This window comes from Aulostomus chinensis, chromosome 12 (genome assembly GCF_037954235.1).
Source record: "Aulostomus chinensis isolate RoL2024-O1b breed Wild chromosome 12, RoL_Achi_v1.0, whole genome shotgun sequence".
Classification (NCBI taxonomy): Eukaryota; Metazoa; Chordata; class Actinopteri; order Syngnathiformes; family Aulostomidae; genus Aulostomus; species Aulostomus chinensis.
The window spans coordinates 8598535-8611850 of NC_141331.1; the positions used below are offsets into that span (position 1 = coordinate 8598535).

General features: G+C 40.9%; 1 protein-coding gene across 3 annotated transcripts in view; it reads right to left on the bottom strand.

Annotated features, from left to right (window-relative positions):
* Positions 1–690: 690 nt before the first annotated feature.
* Positions 691–13316, bottom strand: part of erbb4b (erb-b2 receptor tyrosine kinase 4b) — a 275547-nt gene continuing 262921 nt past the window's right edge. For 2 of the 3 annotated variants that reach the window (XM_086219925.1, XM_086219924.1), the window contains exons 21-28: positions 12726–12881; positions 11082–11157; positions 9337–9483; positions 7570–7667; positions 5380–5550; positions 2528–2771; positions 2049–2177; positions 691–1797 (exon numbers count right to left, since the gene is read on the bottom strand). In XM_086219925.1, coding sequence (XP_086076051.1) covers positions 1124–1797; positions 2049–2177; positions 2528–2771; positions 5380–5550; positions 7570–7667; positions 9337–9483; positions 11082–11157; positions 12726–12881 — 1695 coding nt within the window. In that variant the 3' untranslated portion in view covers positions 691–1123. The remainder of the gene's footprint in view (positions 1798–2048; positions 2178–2527; positions 2772–5379; positions 5551–7569; positions 7668–9336; positions 9484–11081; positions 11158–12725; positions 12882–13316) is intronic. The other variant, XM_086219926.1, reaches the window with a different exon arrangement.

The following is a 13316-nucleotide window of genomic DNA, read 5'->3' on the forward strand; positions in this document are numbered from 1 at the left end:
CCGTCACAATCTTACAACCATGATAAATATGTTAAATTTGGATGGCTTGCTGTCTGCTGTGGGTTGTTTTGGATGAAAGGGGACCAACGTGGGATACTACGGGAGTCATTTCAAGAGCAAATAGAGCGTTTCAATCCTTCCCTGACCATACTAGTCCTCCATCCAGATGCTCCCGACCAGGTACTGGGTGATATCGCAGCTTTCCATAAAGCTTTAATGACATTTACTTTTGTGTTGGCCCTTTCTTGGCGCAGCACAACTGACTGCCACCAACCAAACACCATGTCCTTCAGCTCAAGGTTAATTGAGCTTCTCCTGCAGAATATATTTTAGCTGAGAGCCGGCTTATCTGATCGTGTATCTGTTTATGAATGAATGTATGGATGTTGTTATTAGTGCGTCCAACCTGTCAGCATGCACGCACGTTTTCTGTATAACATGAAGTGTATATGATCAGTTACTTGAATTACATTACTGATTCAACAACATGTTAAGCGTGTGAGGGTTTGTCAGACACATCGGGGCTCTTTAGCAAGAGTGCAGGGCTGCTGGTAAGTAACGACACAACTCCATGTGCTTGCGTCATTTCATTGACTGCACAAAAGGAATCAAAATGTGTGTAGACTGCAAAGTGTGAATCTATAGCTTGTTGGCAAATGTTTTAAAAAAGACATTGTGAGAAGTGATTCATGGGTGTGTGTGTGTGTGTGTGTGTGTGTGTGTGTGTGTGTGTGTGTGTGTGTGTGTGTGTGTGTGTGCGCGCATGAACAAAAGCAGTCATGATCTATGTACGGTCATAGAAATAATCCTCTCCATGAACTCACCTCAGTTATTGTGTCTTTTTTTTCTATAAACATCTTTCTTTTGTGTCTTTCTGGTACTAATAATGGCAGGACAATTCACTTTGGGCACAGAAACAAACCTTAATAGTCGTGGCTAAGAATGAAGCTAAAAAAGGTAGATTAAAAGGTTTGCAATAAGACATGACCAAGAGAAGTGTTCAGGGAGGGTGCAAGGAGAACCCAGTTTGAGAAACACTGCATGTGGAAATGAGAGAATTGAGGTCCATTCATCTCCATCTCTGTCCCTCTATTTATCTGTCCACTGTGCTACAGGTGGGTCACTACACCACAGTGTTCCTCTGTCTGTACGGAGGGGGCGGCAACACATTGCCAGCTTTCATAGCAGCCTCTGACAAGTATTCCTGGTTTTCGGCCACAGCAGGGCGAATGCGTCCATTCTGTCGGTAAAAGAAGCGCGTGCTGCAGTCCTGCAGGTACTCTGGGTTGTGCAGAGATGTTTTTGGAGGGAGACTGTGCTGCCAGTATTCAGGATTGTCAAAAGTGGCTTTCTTGCCTTTCTTATCAAACATGATGGTGCTGCTGGTAATGCCTGAGTGCAGAGCATGCCCCGAATGCCCTGGATGCAATGTGTGTGATGGATATGATGAGTGGGGGAGGAGGCCTGGGGGCATCACATATCCAGAGGAGGAGATGACAGTGTGGCTTGACGTTGATGGGTTGACTGTCTGCGATACTGTTTGGGCAGCAGAGGTCCCAGGGCCAGAGAAGGACACCACATCAGCCAGTCCGTTCTTGTCCCCAGGGTTCAGAAAGGTATTCAGGTAAAGTGGCTCGTTGATATACTCATCGTTTCTGTGAGTGGACTGGCTCTTGGGGGCAGAAGCAGCTCCAGGCATGTGCAGGGTGTGGCAACCTGCTCCATCAATCACGGCATGAGCTTCACCGTTCCTACGGCGTGTAATGAAGGGGTTTTCCTCTACAGGGTTGAGATAGTCTGAAAAAAGACAATGTTAAGATGTGTTCAGATCTTTTTGCCGTATAAGCCATTCACCTGATACTACTATAGCTGCTGCCAATACAATATCATAAAGGCCTTATACACATGGAGCATGCAGCCAAAGATTATTTGGGTTTGCATATAGTAAATTAAAATGTAAAATACAAATGAAGAAAGATTAATGTAATTCCCCCCAGAAGAACATTTACCAACTATATAAACAGATACAGTCATTCTCAAAAAGTAACCTGAGTTGTTTTTGTCTCTCATGGCAGTAACATAGGCATCCTGGTCCTTCTCGCCTTTTGCTCCTCTTTCTGCTAGAAGCCCGGTCGGGTCGGCACTGTAACGCTGTCCACTACTGTCCTCTCTTCCACCTGAATTCACACACACACACACACACACACACACACACACACACACACACACACACACACACACACACACACACACACACACACACACACACACACACAAAAAAAAAGCGAGAGAAAAGAAATTTATAATAGTGACAAAAGCAATGAAAAAGAAACACATGCAGGTTTTTGAAATATGTAATTTACAGCTTTAATATAGCAGGATCTTTCTCCCATATTGTTACATCTGCAGCATCTATCACTGTAACACTGATTTCTGCTCACCTGCTGCTTTAAGGCAGGCATGCACACGCACGCACGCAGGATCATTATTCCCCTCAGTTTGTACAACAACTGTCAAACTGCTTTACCTTGTCCTGCAGTGAGGGCTGAACCAACCCCAAGGGTGCTTGACTTTGGGGAGGCTTGCTTCCTCAGGGTGCCATTACAGCGTGGGTCCTCCTGGTTGCCACGGACGTATCCACCAGCAAGCTGCCCTCCTGAGGCCAGTTCCTGGGGAACTAAGCAGCCTCCAGTCACCGGAGACACCGAAACTACTCTTGGGAGGGTGGCCAGCATGTCCTCCATGCTGAAATGGGGGTCTTGGTAGCCACACTGGTTTTGATAGAAAGAAGGTTTGACAAAGACAGAGAGGCAGAAATATTCGAATGACAAGAATATCAATTTACCAGACTGACACAATGACCCTCATATAATGAGAGATAGTTCAAATTTTTTCATATCTTTTGTGGATGGAGGATTTGATATTCAGGCTTTGCCACATACGCTCGTTCTGAAAGCTGTGATTTGATGAACTACAGTCCAAAAACATCTAAGTAAAGAAACAAAAACAAGCAATAAAAAGATTAATTACTCTAAAAGTATATTGTGAATTTTAATGATATCCAAAAATGGCAATTGAAGTCCTTTGTACCATTTCATCTGCAATACCTAATGAGAGAGGCAGGAGAGACCAATAACATTGCCAACAACAGCAGCGTGGCAGCATGACTGCCAAGGACAATTTCATTAAAAGGATTTTAATTAAAAGGCTCCGTGCACTAAAGTCTTAAAGTAGCCATATCAGCTCTGCCCTGCTGTGTGCTTTTGTCTCAATGCTCAAGACAAAAAAGGATTTTTGGGGGCTTTTTTCTCCCAATTCATTCACCAAGAGGATTGGTTTTAACATTTTTTTTTGTCACAATGTTCTTTGAAAAGTAAAAACTGTTATTTTTTTTGTTAGTTGAATTTTATTTTAATGCACAGTTTTCCACAAATTTTTGTGTACAAGTCAACAGGATTAATACTCCATTAACAATTTTCCCTCATTATCCATGACTTTTGGCTTCCTGCATCCCATGAGATAATGGTTCTTTAGTCCTACACAAAGAGACAGACCTCTTTAATACATAAATATACAGAAATTAAACATGGGTCACTAGAGTGTTACCTAGTTCTAAAGCAGGCCAAACAATAATCTTTGTGGACTGTGAGCTTTTTTCCTGTATTCTTCTGTGGTTTTGTGGTCCGCCTGCAGGTATTAGATGAAGCTCCAGAGATCACGCTGTGCTGTAAATCACCCTCTCTCAGGATGCGCATATGTTGGATGCAAACAATATGCAGAAAGCGAACACTGGTCTGTTTCACTTCACATGGAATGTACTGGGGTTGCTGCTGTAATCACAGCATACCACCAACCTTCTAATTTGTCACCAGCACAACTGAATGGAATCATTCATTCAGAGGTCTAATTGAATGGAATCACGCCACCACGAATGTTCATGAAAGTGGCGAGCCATAAGGAAATAGATACACTGTATGTTAAGAGAGACAGTGCAGATGATTACCTCTACACTGCTCAACAAAAAATAAGAAGCTAACTTTACAAATAAAAACACTTCCCCCTCTGAAATGCACCAAAGAGAAGAGGAAAGAGAGTCAGTCTCATTGGCATTCAGCAGGCATTTTCATCCTGACACAAACACAGGGGGATATTGGAATACAAAATGCTTGAGTTGACTGGCTGTGTGACTGGTTTTGCAATAGATTTAAGTCCAAAGATAGACAGTTGAAGAAGTAAAGGAGTCTGGCCGTAAACTCCAATTTAAAAAAAAAAAAAAAGCCAATTACCATAGTTTCACAATGGAGAAAAACCTGAGGAAAACAGAGGGAAAAGAAGATGAAACTGAAAGCTATGCGAGTTCTGTCTCAAATTCTCAATCCTGTGCTTGAACACGGGAATCCTGCAAAACACTTGGAGAACTCATTCCCACATCACTTTATCGGCCGTCTAAATGATCTGAATGACTGCTTTCACCTCAAATTGTCTTGTCACTCACTCAAAAAAAAGATAACTTGAAGGGAATCCAAGTAAAATTAGAGTAACATTACTCCACAAAGACAACAAAAACTGGGATTGAAATCGAATATTAAATTGCTGCGTTTTTGGTTTTTTTTGGCTTTTGAAGTTTCTGATCTCTTTTTTTAGAATGATGAATGTGATTATGTATGTGTGCAAAACGTATCGAAGTACATCTCGAGTCTCTTAAGGCATCTTTTGAGCAGGATTTGTGACATGAGGACTGGTTTGATAGCTAATTACACGACTAACAAATGAGTAGCACATGATGTGTCACAGCCCGGACATGAAACAGGCCAAAGACGTTGCAAGACACCTGACAATAGGAAATTTTGTTTTTGTGTGGCTCACTGGTCATAAATAGGCACTTTAAACAAACCGAACAGACACTTTTGGGAACGGTACGTATATAAACTGTGAATGTGTCAGCGACAACATTGCGATCCATTTTTTCCACGCGTGTTCTTTTCTTTTTCTTCTCTTTCGGTTGCTGCCTGCACATCAGCACACAGACAACTTAGATTACTTCTTTAACGTTTGTCTTGCAAACTTTTTTTTTGTCATGGTGATTTGTCAGGTGGCTTCCTACTTGTGTTTTTGCGAAACACAACTTGATTTGGCAACCGGACAGACTTTGCCTTCACTTGGTGAATGACTGGTGATTTCAATGTGGGATCCAGTGTCAGCTCTCGTATATGTGTGGACCACAAAAACTTTTGAAAAAAAAATCCAATACTAGATGTAGTGTTAGTTTCCTTCAGTCAGCTTTTGAAAAACCAAGGAAACAGACGCCATCTCCCAATCGCCGGTCAGTGGACCAACAAGCTGATGTTGAAAATGCTGTTTGAAGGTGTTTGAACATACCTTGTTGGAGTCGATGCGTGTTTGTGTGGTGTATGTGAGCGGCGGCATGCTGAAGGAGTGAGGTACCAGGTACTCCTCAGCATCCATCAGGTCCTCCAGCTCCTCTTCATCCAGAAGACTCTGGAAGAACTTGCTATCGTTGGGACTGGGCAGCTTCATCCGGTCATCACCCTGAGTAAAAGGTCACGTTAATGTGACCGTCAGTATTATTATTATTATTATTATTCTTATACTGGCTGGTGATTCAATTTTAGTTTACTCTTTATTTTTTATTTTATTTTTTTTACTGCCTTAATGAAGCCATTTTTATAATGTGTACTTTGTACTTTCTTTTTTATAAAAAAAGACTTATTATTTGTAATGAATATACATTATATACTCCAACTAATGACCTGTACAATGTAATTATTATTATACAACAATAAAACAAGCACAACAGGACCCAGCAGTGTCACCTTGGAGGTGTCTAATGACCATAGTTGTTGCTAGTTGTACAGTTGTAATGAAACCCATGCTAAGAGTTTTTCTTGGTGACAAAGACACACTTAATGAAACTGGGCGTCACTCCATCATCACCACCTCACCCATTGCAAGGCAGAAGTCTAAAAACTCACTATAAACATATTTATGGTTCTCTAACGTATGAAACTTTGGCTCATCACTCATCAAACAGTCCATTCTAATGGATTACAGATAGCACCTCTTGCATTGCTATTTTCAATTATGGATCTAAGAGGCCACTTGCACGAGAGGCCGTGAAAAAGAGCAGCCTGAGGAGGAGAGGTTGCGTGATGATGCGGCTGGAGCAAATGACATTCAGGGAACAATTATCGGCATCATTGATAGCTTGTTCTTTTTGATAGGACAGACAAATGGTCCAGTCCATTCTGAATCGGAGACAGACTGTCAGACTGTGTATCTCAGCTTTACTGTATTGCCCTATTGGAGCAACAGACTGTCTACACTAATGCTGTAGTCTCATAAATTCCATTTATGTGACTGCATTTACTTTATAAGAGCCACAGACGACAACACACTGGTGAGAGAGGAAAGACTGGAAGTGCTGAACAGGAGCCTACCGTTTTGATACAGTTGCAGTAAACAATGCAATTAGACTGAATAAATTCCAGGCAAATGGCAGAACATTAAGGGAGTATTCAAAATATCATAAGTAGGAGTTTGGCTAACACAGAACTATGCTGGAACATGTAACTGGAATCATTATCTCAGCTATGGAGATTATGTTTTCAGCACCATTTGTTTTCCTTTCAATCTTCCAACCACAGTTACAGAAAAACTACTGTGTTGATTTGCATGAAGCCTGGCGGAGGGGTGGAGCACTGGCATAGAAAGTATACATTTGTTTGTCAGTCAATCAAAACCCTGGGGCAGATCCCGGAGATTATTTTCCCCTTAACATTGTGAAATATGTTTTTTTTTAGTTTTTTTTTTTTAGATTATCATTGATATCAAAGGAGAAGATGAAATGGATCTAGTTTCTTAAATCATGTTTACAATCACTTCAGAAGTACTTCCAGACATATATGATGGTTTTAGTTTAAGATATTTTTTTTCACTTTGCAAAATAAAAAAAGAATCCGGTATATTTCAACTGCATGTGATGCTTCATTACATCACCTGATGCACAGCATTTAAAAGTGGATCCACCTGAAGAAAGACGGCTGTGGAGGCCTCTGGATTGTTGCATTTCACCGTTCCTGCCTTGTGAATTAATAGTCTGCAGCACATCCCTGAATGATGATGCAATTCCTCCCTGCCTGCATGCTATCCTTGTCTGAACCCAGATGAGGAATTCTACTCTGGGTAGAGATGGGAGGAACACGATGGCTGGCCATGTGACCAAATGTCTCCCGAGAGGCTGGGAATGCTAGTTGCCTGGTGGTTATTGTCAGGAGCATCTAAATATGAGGTTTTAAGTAATTAAGCTCTTTATTTTATCTTTGGGGATACTTCCACTTCTTCTGCCTTTTCCCTGTTACACCAGATAATAAGAAAAAGTTTTCTCACCCTGATCAAAGGTTTAAGGTCAAAGGAAATTCCGTTTTGTGACTTCAGGTTCTTAGAAGTCAAATTTGAACGATTTAAAAGACAAACATGTTCATGAAAACAAAACAAAACAAAACAAAACTGTGATTTCGATATTTTTGATAGAAATCTTAATACACATACTTGGATGACCAGGTATCTCTGGGGGTCTCGAGCCATCCGAGTGAACTCTGCAGCCAGTTCCTTGAACTTCGGCCGACTATCTGCATCAATCATCCAACCTGGGAAAACAAAAACAAGAAGGTTCTAGATTCAGATGAAGCAATGGCTATTTGTTACTTGTCAACACCTTCGCTGGTCATCAGACGTAGATCCCGATAGATGTAAGATCTTCCATCCCGCATTCAGCTGTTTCTGATGGAGCTGCCTTTATTGTAATCACTTTTCCCAAATTAGAGATAAAAGCTACTTCATCGAGCTAGAATGGCCATATGGAGTAATGAACTCTTCTGCCAGAATCCCTGCAAACACATGATGCCAAAGCAATCATGTGATATGGCCTTCGGAAGAGCGCATCCAGGGAAATAACATAGTGATCAATGGAGAAAGACTTGGCTTTAAAACAAGCACACACACACATACAATTGCAAGATATTTTACATTTGAAAGGATCATCTTTCTTCCCGGTGCTTAGTTTCATGACAGAAGCGGTGAAGTTTACTGAAAATGAGGAGGAAACACATTTAAAGAGTGTGTGTACGGGGATGCAAAGAAAACCACGTTACAGGCAGAAAACAATGACCTCTTCCTGCTGGGTGTGTGTCAACTTGCCAGTTTGTTGAGGGTTCAAGGTGTCAGAAAGAACCAAGGTGACAGTGAGGACCAGAGCCTGCCGCTCCGAGACAAGAGGACAAGGCTAAGGTGGCACTGGCACAAAGTCCTGGCAGCAGTGGCCAGAGGTTACAATGTCATGACAGCATGGAAGGAGTGACCGACCAAAACATCCAACATGTTGGTGGTGGGGGCTGCAGCCTCTTCCTAATGGAGTAAGTTCCTAATTCTGCTATTCTGAGTTAAAGTTGTCAGTATCATCAGAGAGGTAGTTCAGGAGGTAACTTGTGTTTTTCTGGGTTTTTTTTAGCGTCCATGGGCCAAAGACGTAGTGCTAATCTGAGTCATAAAGCCCAGTTTAGTCTGTTATTGCCCACCTTTGCAGTACTTGCTCATACATGGTTACCTGATGACTCACTTCCTTTCAAACTCCTCAAGTAGACATCAGCACCTCTGACAGAGGTCTTCAAAGAAAGACTGTTCACATGCTCCAAAGTAGCATCCATTCTGACCTGAAATGTACTTGTTGCAGTCTTGACGAATAACTTTGACATTCAAACTGGCCTCTGTGCTTGTGAAGCCAGTTGGAGGTACTGATAATTTTTTTTTTTTTTTTTGGAGACGACAGGTTATAGTATTGAAATGAAGCTTCAGTCCATGGGCAGCAGCACTGGTTGATAGGCCCTCACTCTGAATGCTAACTGTGTGTGCCTTCAAAACTTGTGAAAACAAGTTGTGTGATAATCTGCCCATTTTAAATTGTCCTTCTACTGTGCAACAATCATGCTGTTTAATCAGCATGCTAATAAGCTAAACATGTTGCCTGGATGGATGTTCCTGGCAAAGGTTGGGTGCTCACAAACAGATTTGAGAACATTTAGGAACAATTTGATTTTTTTAAAAAGAAACTTTAAGAGCGCAGATAAGCAGTCTTGCATTATTTAGGAAACCAAAAGTAATTACTGTGTTCGTATTCTATAAAACGTTGCCCATGAAAAAGAAAAGTATAATGTTTGTTTTTGATTTTTTTCTCCAACATTTCCATCATCGTCTGGGCAAACGGTGCCACTGTATTTGTTTAGTTTGTAAGTTGTTTATTTTTCCTGCAACTCTACCTACATTTGACCATGACCATGTAGACATCGATGGTGCAGATGGGCGGCTGAGGAAGACGCTCCCCCTTCTCTAGCAGATCTGGGATATCTCTGGTGGAAATTCCATCATATGGTTTTCCTCCAAAGGTCATTAGCTCCCAAATGGTTACGCCTAAAAAGAAGGATAGCAGATATTCACAGGGATAAGAGCAGGAAAGAGAATTGAAATCAAAGGAGTGCAAAGAGAGAAGAGGATTATGAGACATACATTTTCTGGTTTAGCAGATAAGATAAGAAAACACGAGTTAGGACAAGACAGAAAATGAGTCTTGAAAGTTCATCCGAACTTCCAAAACTCCTCAGCCCTAATGGTGTTTGTGTTAATGGGCTAAGGAGTACCAAGTAGAGTTTCACACCGTAAGATGAAGGTTTAATAGCCTCTGGTCACAGAGGACCACTGGGGATTATGCAGACGGCAGGCAGAAAATTGTCAAGTAATGTATTGAAATGTTGCAATAAAATCTTGTTATACTGAGGAATAATGCTGGAGAATAATCTCCAGAGATGAAGTCTGCATTCATGCTGATGGATGCAAAGATTTTGATTAAAAAAAAACAAAAAAAACACAAGACTAAAGTTCAGTGATTGTTTAAGCATTTACAGGTGAAGAAATAACATCTACATGGCTGAACTGACACCTAATCTACACTGATGCAATGGCGCATGTTGTCTGACTCCTGATAGAACAAGATGAGCAGAGAGTGAAGGGAAAAGTCTGGGAACTCAAACGGAAAAACTGAGTAGTGCTTGATTGGAGGACACAAGGTGGCTGGATATAGAGAAATAGATGAGGACAAAGCTGGCACAGGTCATTTGTTGCTTGAAAAACAAATAAAATTAATTCTGTCTTTTATAGGTAGCCAGTGAAGGGTGACATGGCTTCTTTTATGAGCACCAGTTGGTCTTCTGCATTTTTAAATAGCTGCAGGTGAGATCGGATTAGTGGCTGAATTCCATGCAGAGATGTATGCATATTATAACACAGCCACTAGATTAGTCAAACAGAGATGTTGTATTTCAAGTAAAGACCTAATGTGGCAAAGCTACTACGAACGGCTAATTTGAAGGCCTAGCCAAGTCTTTCTGCTGCATCTGCTCTAAAGCGAAGGTACATGACAAAATAATGTAGCATCTAAAATGGTTACTAAACGCTGACGAGAAATGAGTAGTGTTTAGCATGGGTTAAAATGGCCACTCCAGCTGGTGACGCATTCACCACGCACAGCAGATCCCCCACAAACGTCGTTCAGGGCGCCTTTTTCAAAACGCTAAATTCTGCTGACTCTTGTCACTTCCTCTGCACGCCATCTCACAACTCGACTTTTTAAAAAAAAGGTGTCCGGAATGTTTAATGAGGTGTGAAAACTACGCTTAAGGTCAGATTAGGTTGAGACACAAAAACACCTGGTTAGGTTTAGGGTCTGATCGTGGTTTATCTGGAGTTGCAGCTGAAAGGAACAACACACACACACACACACACACACACAGGTGCACACAAACACACACACATGCACCCACTTACAGACATCTAACATCTCTGGCCATTGAATACACTTATTATAAGCTCCTTCGTACTTGATGAATCATCTTCGGAAAAACATTACAGAAAGACAGTATTTGCTGAGTTAACTATGAAAATATTTCAGTTGAATGTTAGTATGTTTACAACTTGATACAAATCACCTGAAAGCGATAATTTTGCTTACTTACCGTAACTCCAGACATCACTCTGATGAGTGAACTTCCTGTAGTGAATACATTCCAGGGCCATCCATTTAATGGGCATCTGTCAGGTAGAAGCAAAGTGTAACACTGGATACATGAAACATCCACCACTACAAAGAGTTAACAAAGATCTCGTTTGTTTTAAATATAAATGATTTGGCAACCGCCAACACAATGTCACGAAATTGTCATGAAATTAAATGTTTTGGCAGAACCGTGTGAATATTATTGTAGTTAGACAAGAGATTAAAATGAGGTGGAGTAAATGTCAGACTGACCAGGAAGCAGTTTAACACTGTGATTAGATTTGAAGGCCAGTTCTGTTGATCAGAGTGATTGAAGTTGATAGAAAAGAGGAAGACAAAGGCATCTCTTTCATTCAGGCGAAGTATAATCAGCACAGACAAAAGCCACGCGGACGTGCTAAAAAGGCAAGAGGAGGGAATGAACTAGTCTGTCACCAGATGAGAGGGTTGAAAAACTAAATACAAAAGGATGTACACAGATTAGGAGAGGCTCAGGGCCCAAAGAGAGCTCCAGAGGATACATTCGTTTACATTTATTGAGATTACTGAGACTTCGCTCTCCAAAAGTGGATCAAATGGTCTAGTAGAGCAGAATAGTCCAGTAAAACTGGCCTTTGTGTCAGGCTTTAAAACCCTAATTAATGTTCACGTAAATTGCTTGTGTTGGTATAGTCTGTTGTAGACAGAAAGTAATACTGTATCTTTTTGGACCTCCAAAATCAAACGTATCAAACAGTAGATGACAAAAAAACAGCCAAATACACCACAGGTACTGATAGTAACATTAATGGTACTATGAAGCAGCTGATTTAATATTCTTGGTGGTGCAGTGGTCAGCACTGTCACCACACAGAAAGAAGGTTCTGGGTTTGAGTCCAAGCTGAATGGTTGTCTGTCTATATGGTTAGGGCTATTGGCCCTGCGATGGACTGCACCCGTCCAGGATGAACCCCGCCTCTCACCTGAAGGCAGCTGGGATAGGCTACAGCCCCCACCCCCCCCAACAGAATAAGCGTTGGAAAATAGATGGATGGCATATTTTCTATTGTGTTAAATGTAGCTCCTTTTGTGTAAAATGTAGCTCCTGATAATATAACAACACACCAACACTGTTATTAAATTAACACATTATTGAACATGCAATTACAGGAGCTGATAACATCATAATGACATCAATTATGTGTTTAAGTATTGGTAATCGAGTTTGACACGTGCATGTCAGTGATTATGTTTCATCGAATTAAGAATTGAAAAAAATATGTTTTGGGAAAAAAATGACAGTACTACAAGCAATACAACAGATACAATGACTGGCAATAAATACTCTACACAAATACTCTATACAACTTGACACTCAAGACAAAAGTACTGAAACTGCAATGATAATAAAACATGTTTATAAATTGTATTTTATTATTGAAGAGGCATAAAGAAGCTTAGAAATTTTGATTCTAAATATATCAGTACATAGGAATAAGCGGAAGACAATGAATGAATGAATGAATGAATATCAGTACACACACACACACACACACACACACACACACACACACACACACACACACACAAATATTAGCTGTTTCTTGATGCATCCATGTCTTACCTTGCCTCCATCAGCGTTATACTCCTTCTCATTAACATCCAGCAGGCGAGCCAAGCCAAAGTCAGTGATCTTGATATGGTTGGGAGATTTTACCAGGACATTTCGAGCTGCCAAATCCCTGTGGACCAGCCTACGCTCCTCCAGATACATCATCCCCTGCAGCACACACACACACACACACACACACACACACACACACACACACACACACACACACACACACACACACCACTGTCATTTAACTGCAGGCATGAAAGTGCGCTAGTTTTTCTTCATCATCCTCATCACTATCATGCACTACCACCATCAACACCCCATTAGAATCTTTATAATTATTCCTGCCATCATCATTACTACCGCATTGCTATTTTCATAATTTCCCTTCCATCAACGACTACAGCGTGGAAAGGCTTTTTTTTAATTGTTAAATGTTCAGTAATGCAATAACAGATGCAACCATAAACATATCAACCTAGAGGAAGATTTTCCAATTAAAACCAGCACCCAAAGGAGCGAGAAATATTGGGAGTAAAACCTTTCACTCAGTATGTTTAGTGAACAATCAAGAAACCAACCGGCTCTCTTCTCTTT